The following is a 17,384-nucleotide window of genomic DNA, read 5'->3' as shown; positions in this document are numbered from 1 at the left end:
TTTGTAATTTGAGGACTGACTCGGCGCAGTTTACAATCCCGTCAGTTAATGAGCTGTTAGTTTCATCTCTGTAGAGCTGGCTGGTTTCTGGGTACCTTCAGAAATAATGGTCGAAATGTGTGTTTGAGGTCAGTAGGACTCTGTCACAAACGTTTTGTCTTTGGCTAATTACGAGGTTAATCCGGCCGTGTAGATAAGCTCTCATTATTACAAGAGTCACAATTAATAAGGTGGAAAATGGTAATTACAGGATAAGGAAGTCATACTTAGACGCGAAACTTGGTTATTTTTTCTGATGTTATTCCACAGACCAGAGTCCGTTCTCAGATTTAAGATGACTGGGAACTGTTCCTTCAACCTGTCAATGTCAAAAATCTCTGTTTAGCTCCATTAACTGGACTAATCCTCCTCTTCTCTCTTCTCTTCCATGTCTGCTCTGTTCCTGTCGTGCCGTTCATCCCTTCAGGTAAGAAACTTTTATTTATTTGCTAAAAAACACCAAAACGTCCACCAAAAGTGTTCGAGAGGCCGGCCGTCCTTGTGTGTGTGTTTGGATGGAGCTGGGCCAAAATCTTATCGCTGACGATTACATCCGAGGCTCTTTGAAGTCCGTTGAATTCCAGTGAAAGCTGAGGGTGTGGAGTTATTTGGGAAAATGTTTGGACAGATTTCTGTAGGTCTTTTATCGCGTTCTGCTCGAGCTGCTGTCGTGTGATCGAGAAATGTTACGTAATGGAAATATTTTCAGGAAACATACCAGACCCAGGTGCTTTTCCTTTTTTCTGTTGGACTACGGGGGGTTAAATGTCATGTTCTGCTGCTGCTCAAATCTAATTTTCAGGTTATTATTATTATAGGTTGTGAACATTAATTAAGCTGTCATTCAAAGGTGTGTTTACCTGCCTACTCAACAAGCAGACAGTGATTACAGATCCGAATTTATTTATAACTCTTAATAACATACCTTATTTTGTTTTCTTGCATCAGTGCTACTTGACAGGAGCTATTCTTCCCGGGGAATTATATAAAAAATAAACCTGTGGCACCACCAGTGGTAGTGAGCTCATAATGCAAATCCAAACCAGCATTACCAGCAAAACATGGCTGAAGGGCTTCAACAGTATGTGTGAAACTTATATGTGAAAGACAGAGTTTGTGGCAAATAAAGGCCTGACTTTTCATTCACAGAAACCCTGCAGGTTGTTGAGTTATAGGACAAAATGAACCATGAGAATGAAAAATAAAACACATGAAAAACTTTTTAACGTCCATCAAGTCAACTCTTCTACTGTTAGCGGTCGGATGCTAAACAGGCATTCAGAAACTGAACGACTTTCCAGCAAAGTCCTGCACTTTTTATTTTGGCAGAGCAAAGATCCTCTGAAAGTGGTCGATGTTCATCTGACTTGCTCTTAACATTAGATCGTGGGTGTTAAGAAGTAGGCCTAATGTTAGCAACTAGCTACTAGCTAGCTAACTAATGGAGTCTTTTACTACAGTACTGCAGTCAGTTCGGCTTTTGTGGGGGTTGTAATGTTTGAGTTGAAACTATTTAACATACCCATTGATTTAGCTTCATGGCCCTTTTTGGAGGTGGCAGTTTGTTCTTAGTGAGAACTGTTTCTAATGTGGACGAATCAGCTGTTCTGTTCTTAGAAACTATTCTAACGTCTTATTTCTGACGCACTCGGCAGGTTTATTGCTGAGCTTCCAAGGAAGTATACAGTCGAGTTTAAAGCAGGTCGGAGTTGTTGACTCTAGACTGTTGGTGTGATTCAGCGCTATATAAATAAAACTGACTCGAAAGTTATAAGAGAAACATTAAGGGCAGTACTCTTGAATGTATAAGTGCATAAGTTCAAAAGCAAGATGCTAAAGATAAGTGGAAGGCAAAAAACTCTAGAAAGCAAAAGTCTAGAATGTTATCCGAGTTTAATCAACGATGAGATTCTAGAACTTTTATGAAGATGGAAAAGATTTCTAGACATTAGTAAAAGGCAAACTTGTAGAACATGGCCACTAATCAAAGCGTGTTAACTGATATCTGCAACAGTTTAACACTTTGAAATTTGGTTGTTACCATCACTGTATCTGACACTTGGTTGCTGGTGGACTTTCCAGACTCTAGTTATCTGGTGTAGATAACCCGTCTGTATAGTTTCAACCCCGTCACATATCGGTCAGCAGTACCTTTGGCTACATAGATTATCACTTTAATCTCAATGGCTCAAAGATTCTAGATCTGATCTGTAAGTTGATTGGTTTAGCTCGGTCATTTATTTTGTCTGTATTTGCATAACTGATGTGAGTTCATTGAATTCATCGTGTAAGTCTCTGGTTGCTAGATGGTTATGGTAGTCATCTCTTGTGTATAGACCTCTTAGGATGTATGATCACAACATTGTCACAAAGGACGGCACTGTTGTAGTGAGGGTATAGGCCAGATAGATGGTCAGCAGCAGCACATAGTGTTGTCTCCAGATTGATCGCACAGTTGTGTCAACACAGCAGTTCAACTGAAAATGGAAACATACTTGTGAATAAATAATCGCTGGATTAGAAAGTATTAGCTTTACATAAGTGCAGCTAATGCTAGCTAATACATAGGGCTCTCAGGTTGTATTTCGTCACTGTTTAGCTTGTTCTTTCTTTTTATGCTGGTTGTGATGCGGTTTTTCAGTGAGCACTGCTGTTGCCTACTGAGCTGTATGAGTGAGTCAGTCGTGAGCCTTTGACTTTTTAATTTACAGTTTCTCTATCCTCTGTTTCCCTTAAGACTATTTTTGTGCTCGCCTTTGCTTTCTGTCGAATATCTCAGTTCAGTTTCATTTCCAGGCAGTGCTCCTGAACACCAAACTGGATGTTACTGAATAAATGCAGCACAGAGATATCATTCATTGCATCAAACCAGCTATATTTAAAAAATGACTGGCGTAGCTCACGTTTAGGCTGACTGCAGCTGGAAGGTTCACACGAGCTCTTAGATCTGTCCGGTTTGCTGCTGTTGCTCTTTTAGTGTTTGTGTTGCTCTGTGAGATTTCCTCGTTTGCACTCTAAGTGTGTGTTGCAGTGTCTTTAAGGACCCGTCCCTCCTGCAGTGCCGTGTTATTAAACTGCAGATCTGTTCACCAGTATCGACCAGAAGAAACACGTCCAGCTGTTTTCAGATTCTGTGCCTTTAGAAGCAAGAGTGTCTTTATTGCTGTGATGGGTCCAGTCTGCAGCCCTGCTGGGAGCACTGGAAAACAAGTTCATATAATAGATCAGATAGAAACAGTAAGAGGCTGAATGTCACTGTAAAGTATAGCTGCAGGCGTCTGACTCACGGAGAAGCGAATGGTGGGGGGGGCACCTAACTACATTTGTTTTACTTTTGATGACGTCGTGCACGTGCAAAATGTGAGCTGAGAAAAGGTCACGAGAAAACTTTAAATAGAGTAAGACAGTTTATATTTTTTCCAAGCAGCCAAACTGGAGAGGCTAAACTTTGACTTCCTTCCATCAGTTTATCACGTTTCCACCATCTAAGCAGGTCTGGGCCACAGACATGCCCACACCTTACTCTGTCGAGTTATGGGGAATGCCAAGGTGTTCCTGAACCAGCTGAGAGACATAATCTGTCCAGGATGGTGCCCAGGGGTCTCTCCCAAGAGGGACATGCCCAAAGCACCTCACCTAGAGGCATCCAGGACACGTCCTAATCAGAAATCCAAATATATCTTCGGTGGAGTCCCTCCACTGATTTCAGACTGAGAACCGTGGGCTCAGACTTGGAGGTGCTAATTGAAACTCAGCTGCAGGCTGCCCAGTGTGAGCTGAAGGTCATTGCTCCATGAAGACAACAGGAACACATCATCTGCAAAAAGCAGATGTCTTTTGCCTTCTTCTCGAGCTTCCCAGATGGACAATATCTCATGTCAGAATTGTAGCCTACAGCTCAGCTTTTTGTCTGCTGGGCCCTTTAATAAATTGAAAGTTTCCAATTTATAGAAAGGCGAGGACACAGATGTCCTCTGCTGTTTGTGTGCTCTGAGCAGCAGCAGCAGTTTCAGGCATTTAAGCCGAGCCATAAACAAAGTAAAGTGAGTTAAAGGCAGGCCTGCATCGACAGGGCCAATCAATAACACTCTGCACTGAGCCGCGGACGGGGGCAGCTAATGTGGACATGAGACCAGGGATGTCATCTCTTTGTGCCGATTTCAGGAAGACGCATGAGAACAGACGGCGCTCTAGTCTGTCTCTCTAAACCTGTCAGCAGCTCTGAAACGCTGGATCCTGTTCATGAACAACAGCTTCATCATCTCACCTGAACACCACCCCTGCTTCACCGCACACGGCCTTCAGTTTGAGAAACCTGTGCTCCAAACTAGTTGAACTTTTCTGTATGTGTCACTTAATTTGGAAGAACAGGCAGAGAGAGCGCCCCCTGGTGTCCATTACAGTGAACAGTGTGTTGGCTTTAGTTTTCAAACATGGGTTGTGTCCATCATTTATGCATTCTGGGATCAATAACAGTAAAAAATGCCATATTTCAGTTGAATCATGGGAAACGTAGTTTTTAAGCTTTCACTAAACTCTCTAATCACCTCAGATCATGCATCACTTACATATATAACATGCATTATACACAGGATACAACATGTAGGCAGATGTGCATGTGTGTAGTTAGGATGGAGGTTAATTGCTTAATTGTGGGCTAATATATTAGGCAAAAGTATTTTTCATGACATGGATAAATACCAAAAAACAGATTTATCAGTTTGTTATGATTGGTTGACTTCTGGAAGCCTACAAGGGAACAGTGTCCAAGTGCTTGAAAGCTAAATGCAGACAGGAAGTACCTGTAGCTTTAAAAACCTCAGGTGAGTCTATTTTGATAGTACGGCTGGGTCTGAACTGTATATCAGGAGGACTTGGACAGTAATGATCAGTAATGTCTGCAGCAAAACAACCGGGCAGCCTCCGAACTCTGAGAGGGGCCTTAGTGCTGATATAACAACAAGCCATTAGTGGTGGGAATATTCGGTCTCTTGTTCATCTGTTTTCCTTATAATAGATCCTTAAAATAGATCTTGGGGGTGAAGTTAATGCGCCTTCGGTTGGTGCTTGTTATCCAGAACACAGGATGACAAATAGCTCAACAAATGAAGGACTTAGAAAAGGGTGGCAGATAGACCAGAAGTGATTGAGGAGGCAGCAGAGTGCAGCATGTGGATAAACTCTCTACCTGTACAAAAGCTTTTAAGTCCAGCTCAAAGTAAAGGCTACGGGTGGTCTGCCTGCCTCTGTTGCCGTGCTGTCTGCCATGCTGCTGAGCAGAGGAAATGGAGTTCAACACCAGCGGCAGCTTTTAGAAAACATGACTGCACAAAAACAACTCCCAAACTCTTTTCATTCGGCCTGCGTCATACAAACTGGACTGCAGCTGAGTCTGGCTCAGAGAGAAAAGGTTCACACGGAGCCACAAAGTTCAGGCTCAATGTTTTCACACCTCTGCTGTTTAACTCTGCAAAAAGAAAACTGTTGGAGGGATGAAAAGAAAAGAAGGACAGACTCTGTGCTGCTCTTAGATCTTTAGCACTACTTGAGAAATTACATTAACGACAACAATAATATGGTTTTGTTTGTTTTCCCTGTGTGACGTTTAAGCAGAGTAAATTATGTTGCCTGAAATAATCTGCTGGAAAACAAAGTGTTCTTTAGGATGGATGAAGTGATGTTGTTTCCCTGCTGTGCTGTAAAATTACTATCTCAATGATTTCCAACCTGGGTTCAAGTACTTATCCCACTTCTGCATGCATATATTTAAACAACGAAAAACCTAAAAAACAAAAAAGAAATGAAAAGGTAGTGGATATATACAATTGGCTGAAATGGCTAGATTGAGGTAATAAAAACAGTAAAATTAATTAATCAAATCTATAGATAAGCCATTTATTTTAGTCTCCTTCAGTCAGGATAAAGTGAAATTATATCTAGTTTCTACATAAAATTCCTAACGTGTAGGTAGAAGTTATTAGCTAGCAGTTAAAGGTGTTAGCTAAAATCGATCAAAATAAGAATACTTAATTCATTCCAGATGAATTGATATTACTAAAAAATTTTTATTAATGTTATCAATTAACTAAATTGTAAAATATGTGGAAATGGATTCCTGTTTTATCCATATTTCTGTCTAGATACCTTTGTAAGCACAAAATTAGAAGTTATTAGCTAGAGTAGTGCATAGCCAGTGGAAAATATTAGCTAAAAGTATTTGTAGTGCTTGAAATGCTTAATAGTATAAAAAAATATTGAAATTCTGGATTCGTTTTCTTTAATCTAACAGTATAGTTAAACAGATTAAATTTTGGTTTAATTACCAATCTAAATTCTAAATATGTAATTATATATTTTTTTAGCTAACAGTTTGGCTAACCAATAAAATCTTAGCCTAAAAAGGCTAGCTGAGTAGCTACATTTTATAGTTAAAGAACTGTTAGCTAAAAATACAGCTAACAGCTGAAATTGTTAGCTAAAATATGGCTAACAGGTAAAATTATTAGCTAAAATTATGACTAATATTTGAAACTGTAAACAATATGACCAAAATAAACTTATAAATATGGATAAGTAGTTGCTGACAGTATAGATAAACAAATGAAGCTGTTAGCTTGCTAGCTAAAATTATCATTAACAAGTTTGAAATCATATGATGGTGCTGTTACAATAGTTGAAATTGTTGATAACTGTAGAAATAATCAAAAGTACTTAAGTGACATGTAGTAAATTAATAACGAAAAGTTACTTGAGTTAAGTTGATCTTGGTCTTATGTGCAGTTTTAAACTTCCCACTGTAAAAACGGGTGTTTCTCAGATGGCTTATATTCCTAATGAAGTTACAGATGTGCTCTTACTAGTGTGTCCATAGGCTTTTAGAGTTGTTGCCTAATATCAAAATAAAGGATAATTCGTGTACATCCAAAGACTCTGGATCTGGATAATTCACTTAAAGGGAAAATGGTTAGGAGAGAGATGAGCTAATATCTGTCTCACTAAATACTGTAATGCAGAATAAGCCGTTTTACAGGAACAGCAGGTGGTACAGTATCTGCCTGTAACTCTGTTTCTGATTCTGTCAGTATTGCAGAGAGAGACAGTGTTCAGGAAGCCTTCAAACACTAGAGGACTTGAAATATGCTCCAGTGAAGCACTATTTTTATCTTCCACTGATTTCCCTGCTGTCTTCCTTCCCTTCTTTGCTTCTCGTAAGCTTGCATGTCAGGCTAAATGTTGAAACAGGACTTCCATTCCCCACCTTCACCTGACGCTGCCAGGACGGTGTCAGGTGCTGACGTTTCTATTTCTATCCAGCATCATCCCAAACAAGAGGACGGTCCTGCTCCATCTGTCTTTCACATGTTTAGATGAAGGGTTACGGTTCTGTGTCACAGACCTGTTTCATTTGTATTTGATAAATTACCAAATTAATTTAGATGGTTTTTGACTTTTCTTTGATGGTTCTTCATTCTTTACAAAAATTCTTGGCACATCTTTTTCCAGAATCACGATTTTGGTCCAAAGTTTGGGGGATGAACATCACTCGGTCAGGATTGGATCACAAATAGAAATAAACTAGATTATTCTCATGTATTGTTAGTTCATGTGTTCCCTGAATGATGTCATGAAGATATAATATTGTGAATATTGGAATCACCCTTTCAGTCCTTCAGGTTTCAGTAATGTTTCTTTAAATTCTTGAAATGCCAATATTTTTCTGCAGCTTTAAATAACGCCGCAGCATCGTCGAGGCCGTGCTGGTGTGTTTGTGAAAGCGGCTTTCCACAGCAAACCTATGTGATCCATTAAAATACGCCTGGATTGACCCCGAGGTTTAATCTCGTCACCACTGATTGCCTCGCATTCATCCTGAGCTACAAATAAAATTAATTCCCACAGATGACCTTTTCATGAGCAGCAGGGCTAAAAATGAATAAAACCTATCCAATCTATGTAAGTATGCGTAGACCAGGACCTCGACCATCCAAAGGTTCAATCTTCACCATTACTGGAAGAATTTACATTTTAAATGAGGTCTTTTATCCTTTGTCATTTCAACTAAGCAGACCAACACTGAGGGTCTAAACCTTTGCTGTTCTCTGCTGTGATAAAATAAGATGGCTTTAGCCTTTTTGGGTAGTTAAAAATAAAACTGGACCAGAACTAGTCGAGATTCTTACTTTGCTGATTGGTTCTGAAGTCATCCTGTTGCTGACTTCGTCAATAATATTTTTCCCAAAGTGTTTCCACTGATGTTCCAGCAGATATAATAAAAACAGGACTCTGGAGTCGGCTGTGCTGAAGCCACAGCTGGACCAAAACCCTCCCACAGTCGTAGATCGTGGCTCATTCGTAGCATCACTCATGATTCACAGTTTCCAGGAAACCAGTTAAAATACCTGAATCCCAGATGGTTCCTGCACTGGGAGGATATCCAGCAACAGCAAATCCAGCCCAGGTCTGGACCCGTCGCCTTTGTCCTGAATGTAGAATATCTCCTACACTGAGCGTGCTCAGAGACTACAAGTCCAAAATGTACTGGAGCTCTCAGTCACACCTCCAGACGGGTGGCTAAGCCTCCAGCTGAGTTTAGTAATTGGAGGCTGGGTGAAGCAGGTGGCAGTGCCCCGTGTATTTGTCAGTGTATGTGTCAGAGCTCGCGTTCTCCAGCCTTTAATTACCGCTCTTCACCGTCTCCGTCACTTCAGGACAACAAGCCAGCGAGCTGACAGGCCGCCACGGCTCGCCCGGCCTTCCTGCCGCCTGAGCGAGCCGGGAGGGAAACGGGCGATTTCTGATTCGATAGCGATCGCTGTTGTCTGAGATGTTTCGAACACGCCGCTTGGACGCTTTCCTGTCAGAGCTAGAAACAAACCCTGTGGAGCTTGGAGCAGCTAACGGGGCCTCCGTCGAGCTGCAGAGGTGGCGTGCACCTGTCGTAAATCTTATTTGCATTTAAACACAGGTCACATTTTATACATAATTTAATCTGACACACACATTTTAGATCAGTTTCACTGTTTAATGTCACCTGTTATCCATGTTTATGTTTAGCTGTAGTTTTGCTGGTTTGTCCACACCAGTGTTAGCTGCTAACAGTAACCAGCAGCTTCAAGTATCGCTTTCTCTAACTTTGTCTATCAGCTGTCCCTGATGTTCCCGCCTCTAATCCTGTCCATCCTGGTCAGGACTCATGAAATCCCATTCCTGACGATCCACATTTCCAAAGATTTAATGCCGGATTCCTTTCCTGATGCAACCGTCTCCATTGGGACTAGGACTACTGCACTGGCTCTCGGCCTCCCTCATGGCTGCGTTTAACCGTTAACCTTTCTGCTCAAACTCATCTACTTTATGTCTGCTCAGTTCTTTAATTAACTGTAATAGCTCATCTTTCCATGCAGCCCCTGGTTAATACTGCAGAAGTATTAACCCCCTGTGGTCCACCTAAACTAGCTTTGATGTGCTGTGTAGAATAGTTTTGGCAGAGCTGCATTATAAAGCCTTAATCTCCGCAAAACTCCAAGCTGATGTTTTGAAGCTTAGCTACTGGCTGTATTGGGAATTTGGGAACATCAGGAGACGATTAGACCCTGTCCCGAAGTCGGGGGTTGAGGGAATATCGAGAACGAGCGTCGAGAATAAAAGAAAAAGGTGTTACAAGACATGTCAGCCATGTAAAACAAACACCCGTTCTCCTTCCACCTCCTCTGTTTTCCATATGTAGCTACCTCCCACACACACACACACACACACACACACACACAGTCTTGCATGGCAGCTGTATTCATTTCCATGCAGGCACATGTGTAGGTTCATTTGTGAGCCACTCACACGAGAGCAGCGCGGCCTCGTGTGGTCCAGCTGCTGCTGGTTTATATTTAGAAACGCGCTGATTTCATCGCCGCTCGAGCTGCAGGTAAAATCACATCAGTGGGAAGTTAGACCACCAGCTCGGCTTTTAGTCCACCGATGTGCCACAGGAAACATCACAGTAATGTTCACACAGTTGTCTTACGTAAAAGATATTCACCACGGCTTTGCTGTGTTGTGTAGTTGGTTCTGTGCTTTATTTAGCTTTCTGTGCTGCTGTGCATCATCTGAAATGAAACCTGAATTATCTTTGTGGGTTATCTGAAGAGTAATTTAAAATGTGGACCAAACTGACTTGCAGGTGAATTTTCAGATCGGCATGTGATAGATTTTTCAGAATTTGAATGTTTTTACGTGTTTATTTCCTCACCTTCTTCTAAATGTTCCTCGTTTTCTTCATAGTGCTAATTTAAATCGTACCCAGCAGGACCAGTAGGCTGGACGGCCCTGTCCACACATGGACGGGTGTTTTTGGAAAAAGCCACTGCGTGTGCGCATGGATAAGGAAAACAGATTTTAGTTTGTGATATCAAAGGTGTGCACCTCTATCTCCTTTTTGTTTTTTTGTTGTCAGACTGTGTTATTGTTTGTAGGCTGTAAATGGTTAGGGTTATATCGCCAGAGTCGCTGGCGTGACAGAAGACGTGCTACGGATGGAAAAACGTCCAGTCTGATATAAAACATGTGGTCTGAGGTGGACGTGAAGTCGTCTTGTTTTTGTTACTCTGTGCTCTGTAGGTTACAAGTTGCTCAGGAAAAATGTTTACTCTCTGACTGGTTGGTAACTGGATGACGACTGGTTGGTGACTGGTCGGTGACTGGATGACGACTGGTCGGTGACTGGATGACGACTGGTCGGTTACTGGATGACGACTGGTCGGTTACTGGATGACGACTCGTTGGTGACTGGATGACGACTGGATGGTGACTGGTTGGTTACTGGATGACGACTGGATGGTGACTGGTTGGTGACTGGTTGGTTACTGGATGACGACTGGATGACGACTGGATGACGACTGGATGACGACTGGATGACGACTGGATGGTGACTGGTTGGTTACTGGATGACGACTGGATGACGACTGGTTGGTGACTGGTCGGTTACTGGATATTGACTCGTTGGTGACTGGATGACGACTGGATGGTGACTGGTTGGTTACTGGATGACGACTGGTTGGTTACTGGATGACGACTGGATGACGACTGGATGACGACTGGATGACGACTGGTTGGTGACTGGTCGGTTACTGGATATTGACTCGTTGGTGACTGGATGACGACTGGATGGTGACTGGTTGGTTACTGGATGACGACTGGTTGGTTACTGGATGACGACTGGTGACTGGTTGGTGACTGGATGACGACTGGATGACGACTGGTTGGTGACTGGATGGTTACTGGATGATGACTCGTTGGTGACTGGATGACGACTGGATGACGACTGGTTGGTGACTGGATGGTTACTGGATGACGACTGGTTGGTTACTGGATGACGACTGGTTGGTGACTGGTTGGTTACTGGATATTGACTCGTTGGTGACTGGATGACGACTGGATGACGACTGGTTGGTTACTGGATGACGACTGGTTGGTGACTGGTTGGTGACTGGATGACGACTGGTTGGTGACTGGTTGGTGACTGGATGACGACTGGTTGGTGACTCGTTGAAGGAGGAATCAGAAGTAAACGTGTCTTTTCAAACTTGCTGGTTTTAGCGACAGGACTTTAACTTTGAAGACAAATGGTTTCAGGTTTCCATAGCACCTTTTCCGAATTTTACTGACACTCGGTGGTTGGGGAGTAACAAGTAACAGTCTTGCATAGACACGGACCTTTAAACAACAGGTGATTGCAGTAATATGCCATCAACCAAAGAATCAAAAGGAAGTTTTTTTTTTTTAATGCAGCAACATCCTCACAACTGATTTCAATCAGCAGCAGCAGTCAATACTCAGCCCATGTTTATTTATTGTAACTCTGACATCACTGATTAAAGACGAGGTTTTTCTGGGTGATTGTGTACAAAACATGTCATCTCTTTAGACCTTCCAAGATCTTATCTTTACTGAAGCTAATATATTCTTGTAACCAGCTCCAAGAAAGAACAAACTTCATAAAAATGCTGCTTTCATTTCTTGATTTATTGGTATTTTTAACCAAATTTGTCCTTGAAGGTCCTTCTGTTTCAAACTTCCCTTAAAGCTTTTGAACTTCCTGTTTAGTTTTTTTATTGTGTGTGTGTGATTATTATCAGTTTCCTGTAGTTCTGAATTACTGTCACCATCCTCCAAATACCCCAAAGACCAACTTTGTAACAAAAAAGAGAAAGAAAAGACTGATTGTATAAAATGTCATATGAAACAATGTTTATATATTTCATTTAACTGACTCGTTTTTTTGTTTTGTTTTTCCTTTATGTGCTGGTGGATTTATGTTGGCATCTCTGATAGGTTACAGTGATGTTGAAGAAAATATAAAAATGTGTTTATTATCAGGCAGGTTCTGCATTTTTAGCAAAAATCAGTGAGCAGAGCTTTAAAAAGGCGCGCTTTGATAAACTGCAGTTCACCTTAGAAATAAAATGACCCCAATGCTCTTTAAATACCCACTTCATGTCCTCTTTTACCCCTGCTGCTCCGTTCTTCGTGGGGCTGAAAGTTAGTTTGCTCGGACTTAACTTTCCATTTGTCACTCCTGTCTGCAGAGAGATTTCCCACGGGTCCCAGACATTTCATTTGGGCAAATAGGACAAATCACACAACTCAAACAGCCGAGCAGGAATGCACATACACCCACCCTTTATAATAGTTCCTGTCAGATGTTGTCAGGCAGCCAAGAGGATCAACTTTTAGGAAATAAAGTTCCTTTTCTGAGACAAACTAAACAAAATATGTCTTCAAAAGAACCCTTAAAGTGAATTTCTGCTCGTTCTTTGTGTTTGGGGATGAGCTCATGTTGAGGATGTGAAACTGCAGAATCCCATTATAAGTGTGTGTAGGGGTTGGCAATGGCTCTCTGGAGCATGACATCATTTCACTGGGTGGTTTCTGAGAAGGAGTGAGCGATTAAGTCATGGCCCATGTCACGATGGACCGATGCAGGAACGTGTTTGTGCTGATGGGCTTGAAATAACAGTAAAAAAAGGAAGCAAAGAGCAGAAAAGATGGATTTGTAGTTGCACCTCCAGTATCATGAAACGGAAGCTGCACAGCAATCAGGGCTCTGTTTGAAGCATCAGCTCAGATAAAGTGTGACGTATTCATCTGATATAGCCAAAACATTAGCCCAGTGGTTGGAGAACATGGCGAGTAGAAAAGTAACTGAGCACGAAACCTGTTGCCTTTGAAATGGTTGCTTCAGGTCTGCGAACACTTTCAGTCTTCAGAGCAACTTTGATGCCTCAGGGTGGCGATAAAATGGTCTGTCTGCTAAAATATTACGTTATTATTATTAAATGTGAGAAAAATGGAAATTGGGAATGTGTTTCTTTCACCATACGCAGAGATTCACATTAAAAATACAGAAATGTCTCCATAAATGGTGACGTAGTTGCTGCGGGGCGACAACCTTGTTTTCATATTGCATTGTAACTAAAATATAATCAGTTGGCAACCAGTTGAGACGAGTCCCCTGTTGCAGAGACCTGTTGCAGATGAGTTGTGCTCGGCGGTGGAGACTGCAGCTAATTTATAAACGCAGACAGATCGCCAACACGTTGCAGTCAGTCTCAGTTATTTGCAAATGTTCGCTGAGCTGTCATGTGACTGCAGTGTGATTGCAGATTGTTTGGAGACAGGTTGCCTCCCAGCACGCGACCTGTGAAATCACCTTGTGGGTGAAAGTGGTCGCCCAGAGGTTAAGGGTGTGGTGCAACCAGTAGAGAAAAAAATTCAGTGCTAACACCAGGCAGATTATTCCTAGTTGCAACGAGGTTGCTCCCCACTTTTAATCTCAGTGACGGAGTCATTATGTTTAGAGGACAGAGCTCAGAGACTGAAACCAGCCACCAGTATATTTCCTCTGTATGCACGCAGTGATCCAAACGCAGTGGTGTGAGCATGCTAATGACGTTTTTATAGCTGTTGGATTCATTTCAGAACATGAATCGGTTCACAGCCAGTTAATTACGAAGGCTTGCATGAAAAATGTGACGCAGGTCAGAGTGTGCGAGCCTTAAAGACTCACGTTTGCCATGTGCACATGTTATTTAGTATGTTAGCATGCTAACGTTTGACAATTAGCAGAAACATGACCCTCTTTGTCTGTGGGGAGTCTGTAGGTCTTCAGTATGTCAGAGATATTTCAGTAAAACCTCCCCGAGGAGCTCGAGGGTCACGAAAGTGGGGACACAATATGAAAATCCAACCTTTTGATTTCGGGAGATTTTAGCCTGGAACAACCAGCAGTCTGACGCTGCTATTCCTTAATTAAGAGAAGAGAGGAAAACAGCACAACAGGCCACCTTTCAAATGCAAATGTGCTGTGAGAAATAAAGCTTTTCTATAAATAAAGCCGTCCTCAGCGGAGCGCTCGAGTCTCATGACATAATCGTGTTTTTCAGCAGTTTTATCCATTTGACCAAGAAATCCTATTCAGGAGGGAACTCGCACACGGCCTGCGTGACATTTTCCAGCCTCGCGCTTCAGTTAAACGTCTACGCCACGTTTAATTCAAATGTTTAATGCGCCCCTCCTGCCCGGCGTGTGAATCCGACCTACTTCACATTCAGCTGTAGTGTGCGTTGTGTGTGGGGGGTATGTATGCGTAATTGTGCGAGATGTTGTGATGTATGGGTCGCTTTGGCAAGTCGCCGCTCGTCCTCACATTCAGAGGAAATTAGATGAGGAGAGAGAGAGGGAGGAGGGAGTGAGATGGAGATGTAGAGTGAGACAAAGGCAGAGAGACGTGGAGTTTGTGTGAGAGTGAGAGGGAGGAAGGATGAAAGGCTTCTCTGGCTGCCGGCCCACAGCGACCCACCGTCAGAGACGGTTCGATCACAGCTCACAGAGGTCTGTGTGTGCGCGCGATGTCCTTTGAAATGCTCTCGTTTTGTTTTAAGCTCGGCCTCATCGACACAGACGCCTCTGTTCTGAGAGGCTACTACGCTCAGCCAGAGGAGCGTGAATGAACATGTGAATGAACAGAGGCAGAAGTCGGCGCAAAAAACCCCAAGTCATGCAGCTGAAGGAGGGCGCGGGGCACCTGTGCATCTGTAACTTCATTAAATATGCTGCAGCTCTGTGAAAAGTCTGGAGCCAGTCCTCATGTCTGTATATTCTGCAAGGAAAACAGGAAAAATGTGCAGTGATCATAGAAATAAGTTAGAAACAGAGTTTGTACAGGTCTAACGAGCCTAACAGTCGGTAAATGGTCCAATCATGGAGACAAAAACTGTGACACTGACTGAGATCAGAAACACTAAGAGACTACTGTAAGAAAAATACAGCAACTCTGTGATGACAGCAGGGGAAACTCAGGAAAATACACAACTTTAATACACCGGGGAGGCAATTATACGAAGGTGAAACACTTGAGGACGGAGAAGGTAACCACACAGGAGGTAGATGCGAGAGGGCGGAGAGGAGGCCGAACTTGTGGAGTCTGCTGGGATCTCACATTTACGCAAATGACTTCAGTGCAAAGTACAACAAATACTGTGGAGAGATCCAGTTCACTGACTCACTGACGGTGTTGGAGGACACCTCACGTAGGATGGGAAAAGCCAGAAACCTGGGGAATAACCAGGCACCCCAGTCCAGATGACCACAGAGAGCTATCTGCTCTATAGCTTCTGAGAGACAATGACCTCGGTACGGTTTTTAAATGTCCATAAAGCTCTGACAGTCCTGGAATACCTGGATTTGATTAACACACTTTGTTTCACTTTTGTGAATAAATATTTCTTAAATGATAAAAAATGGTTTTAAGTTGTGGTTGTGCTGCTGATGGGTCAAAGGTTTGTAATCTCTCTGACACTTTCCACAGACGGCTGTGATCATTTCAGACTCGGGTTTAGCTGCAGTGATCACAAGCTCCATCTTCTTGTTAGTGATGATGCCTTAATTATGGTTTAAAACATCAGGGTTGTTGGTTGTGCTTCTCCTACAAGTTAAAGTATAGTGGTCCTAGAAGTGAACCCTGGGGAACACCACGTGAGATAAAATTCACAAAGTCAAACGCTTTGAGGTGTGATTAGCTCACCTGTCTAATCTGTCCATTAAAATATTAGAGTCAGTGCTCAGGCGCCACGCTTCAGTCACCACGTTTTCACACATGTCACATAGATGATGGTGTTCTGCTCGTTTAAAATATGGTAGATCCAGACGTAAACTGCTGTGTGACCGTGAGGTTTGATGCCGAGGGCGATGTGTCGCTGAAACAGAGGGAGGACATCTGAACGACATTTACAGGACAAAGAGGCTCAGCGGGAGAAATGTTTGACATTTCGCTGCAGTACCGCGGGTCAGGACTGGCCGTCACCTTCCTGCTCCAGCAGCGAAGGGCACCTATGTCGCTGACAGGGTACCCTTTTTTCTGAGCCCCAACAGGTCAAACGGGAAGTGTAGGGAGAAGAGGCCATTAGTGCCGAGTGGCTTCACGCTCCGTCGAGGGTGTGAGGACAAAAGGGAAAAAGGACTGTTATCAGCATGTAGCAGCTTCAGCTTATGAAGGTTTATCTGCAGCGCCAATCAAAAGTCTGCAACAGACTCCAACTCGAAACACCTCAGTGGGTTCTGTAGAGATCTGATCCCGATATCCACACTCGTAGTATTTCATAAGCCAAAGCTTTCACTGTTTTTTTGTCTCCTCTGCTGTTCCCGTCACTGGATGTGGCTTATTTAACCCATAAAATGGCGTTGTATCCGAGTGAGGACGGGAAGCAGGAGAAACAGCCCGTTCAGACTGATTTATGAGGAAAAGTGAGCGAGCAGAAAAAGCTGCGGGTTTGTTGTTTTAGAGGCCTCGGTTATCTTTGCAGACCATCAGGTCCCAGTGAAACGTCCTCTCGTCTGTTTAAACGCTTTGTTTTCCCCTCCTGTTTACACTCTCCCACCTCTCGTGGCAGCGGCCCAACATTGTGCCGGACGCTGTGTCGGCCAGTGCCGACATCTGATTGGTTCAGATGAGACGGCGGCTCCACAGCCACAGGAAGTCTATTGTAACCCTTGCAGCACACAAAGCGGGGCTGTGAGGGCTCCTCGCAGGGACAAGACTGACCTGTCTGTGCCACCTAACGTCCACATTTATTAAAAAAAACAAAAACAGGTCCAGTGTCTGCACGGAGAACACTTCTTCCAGCTGTGCGACTGCGCTGTTCCTCATATTACGTTTCACGCTGATTACAGAAAATGAGCTGAGAGCTTTTGTAGTTTTCTTCTGGACTTTCAGCTTTGCTTTGTTTGTCAGTTCTGTTGTCGTCAGTCCAAAGAAACAGTGTAACTGAGCCGAGGCTTAAACCACCGTCACAATC

General features: G+C 42.9%; 1 protein-coding gene across 12 annotated transcripts in view; it reads left to right on the top strand.

Annotated features, from left to right (window-relative positions):
* Positions 1-17,384, top strand: part of dbn1 (drebrin 1) — a 116,291-nt gene that overhangs the window by 56,328 nt on the left and 42,579 nt on the right. The window contains exon 1 of one of the 12 annotated variants that reach the window (XM_080307355.1): positions 708-766. The exons of the other annotated variants lie outside the window; for them this stretch is intronic. Coding sequence (XP_080163481.1) covers positions 723-766 — 44 coding nt within the window. The 5' untranslated portion in view covers positions 708-722. Of the gene's footprint in view, positions 1-707; positions 767-17,384 lie in introns of those variants that run through there. 12 annotated transcript variants of the gene reach the window in all.

The sequence above is a fragment of the Astatotilapia calliptera genome, chromosome 10, assembly GCF_964374335.1.
Source record: "Astatotilapia calliptera chromosome 10, fAstCal68.1, whole genome shotgun sequence".
NCBI classification, from domain to species: domain Eukaryota; kingdom Metazoa; phylum Chordata; class Actinopteri; order Cichliformes; family Cichlidae; genus Astatotilapia; species Astatotilapia calliptera.
The sequence above is the reverse complement of the archived record's forward strand: the minus strand, read 5'-3'. Positions and strand labels throughout refer to the sequence as shown.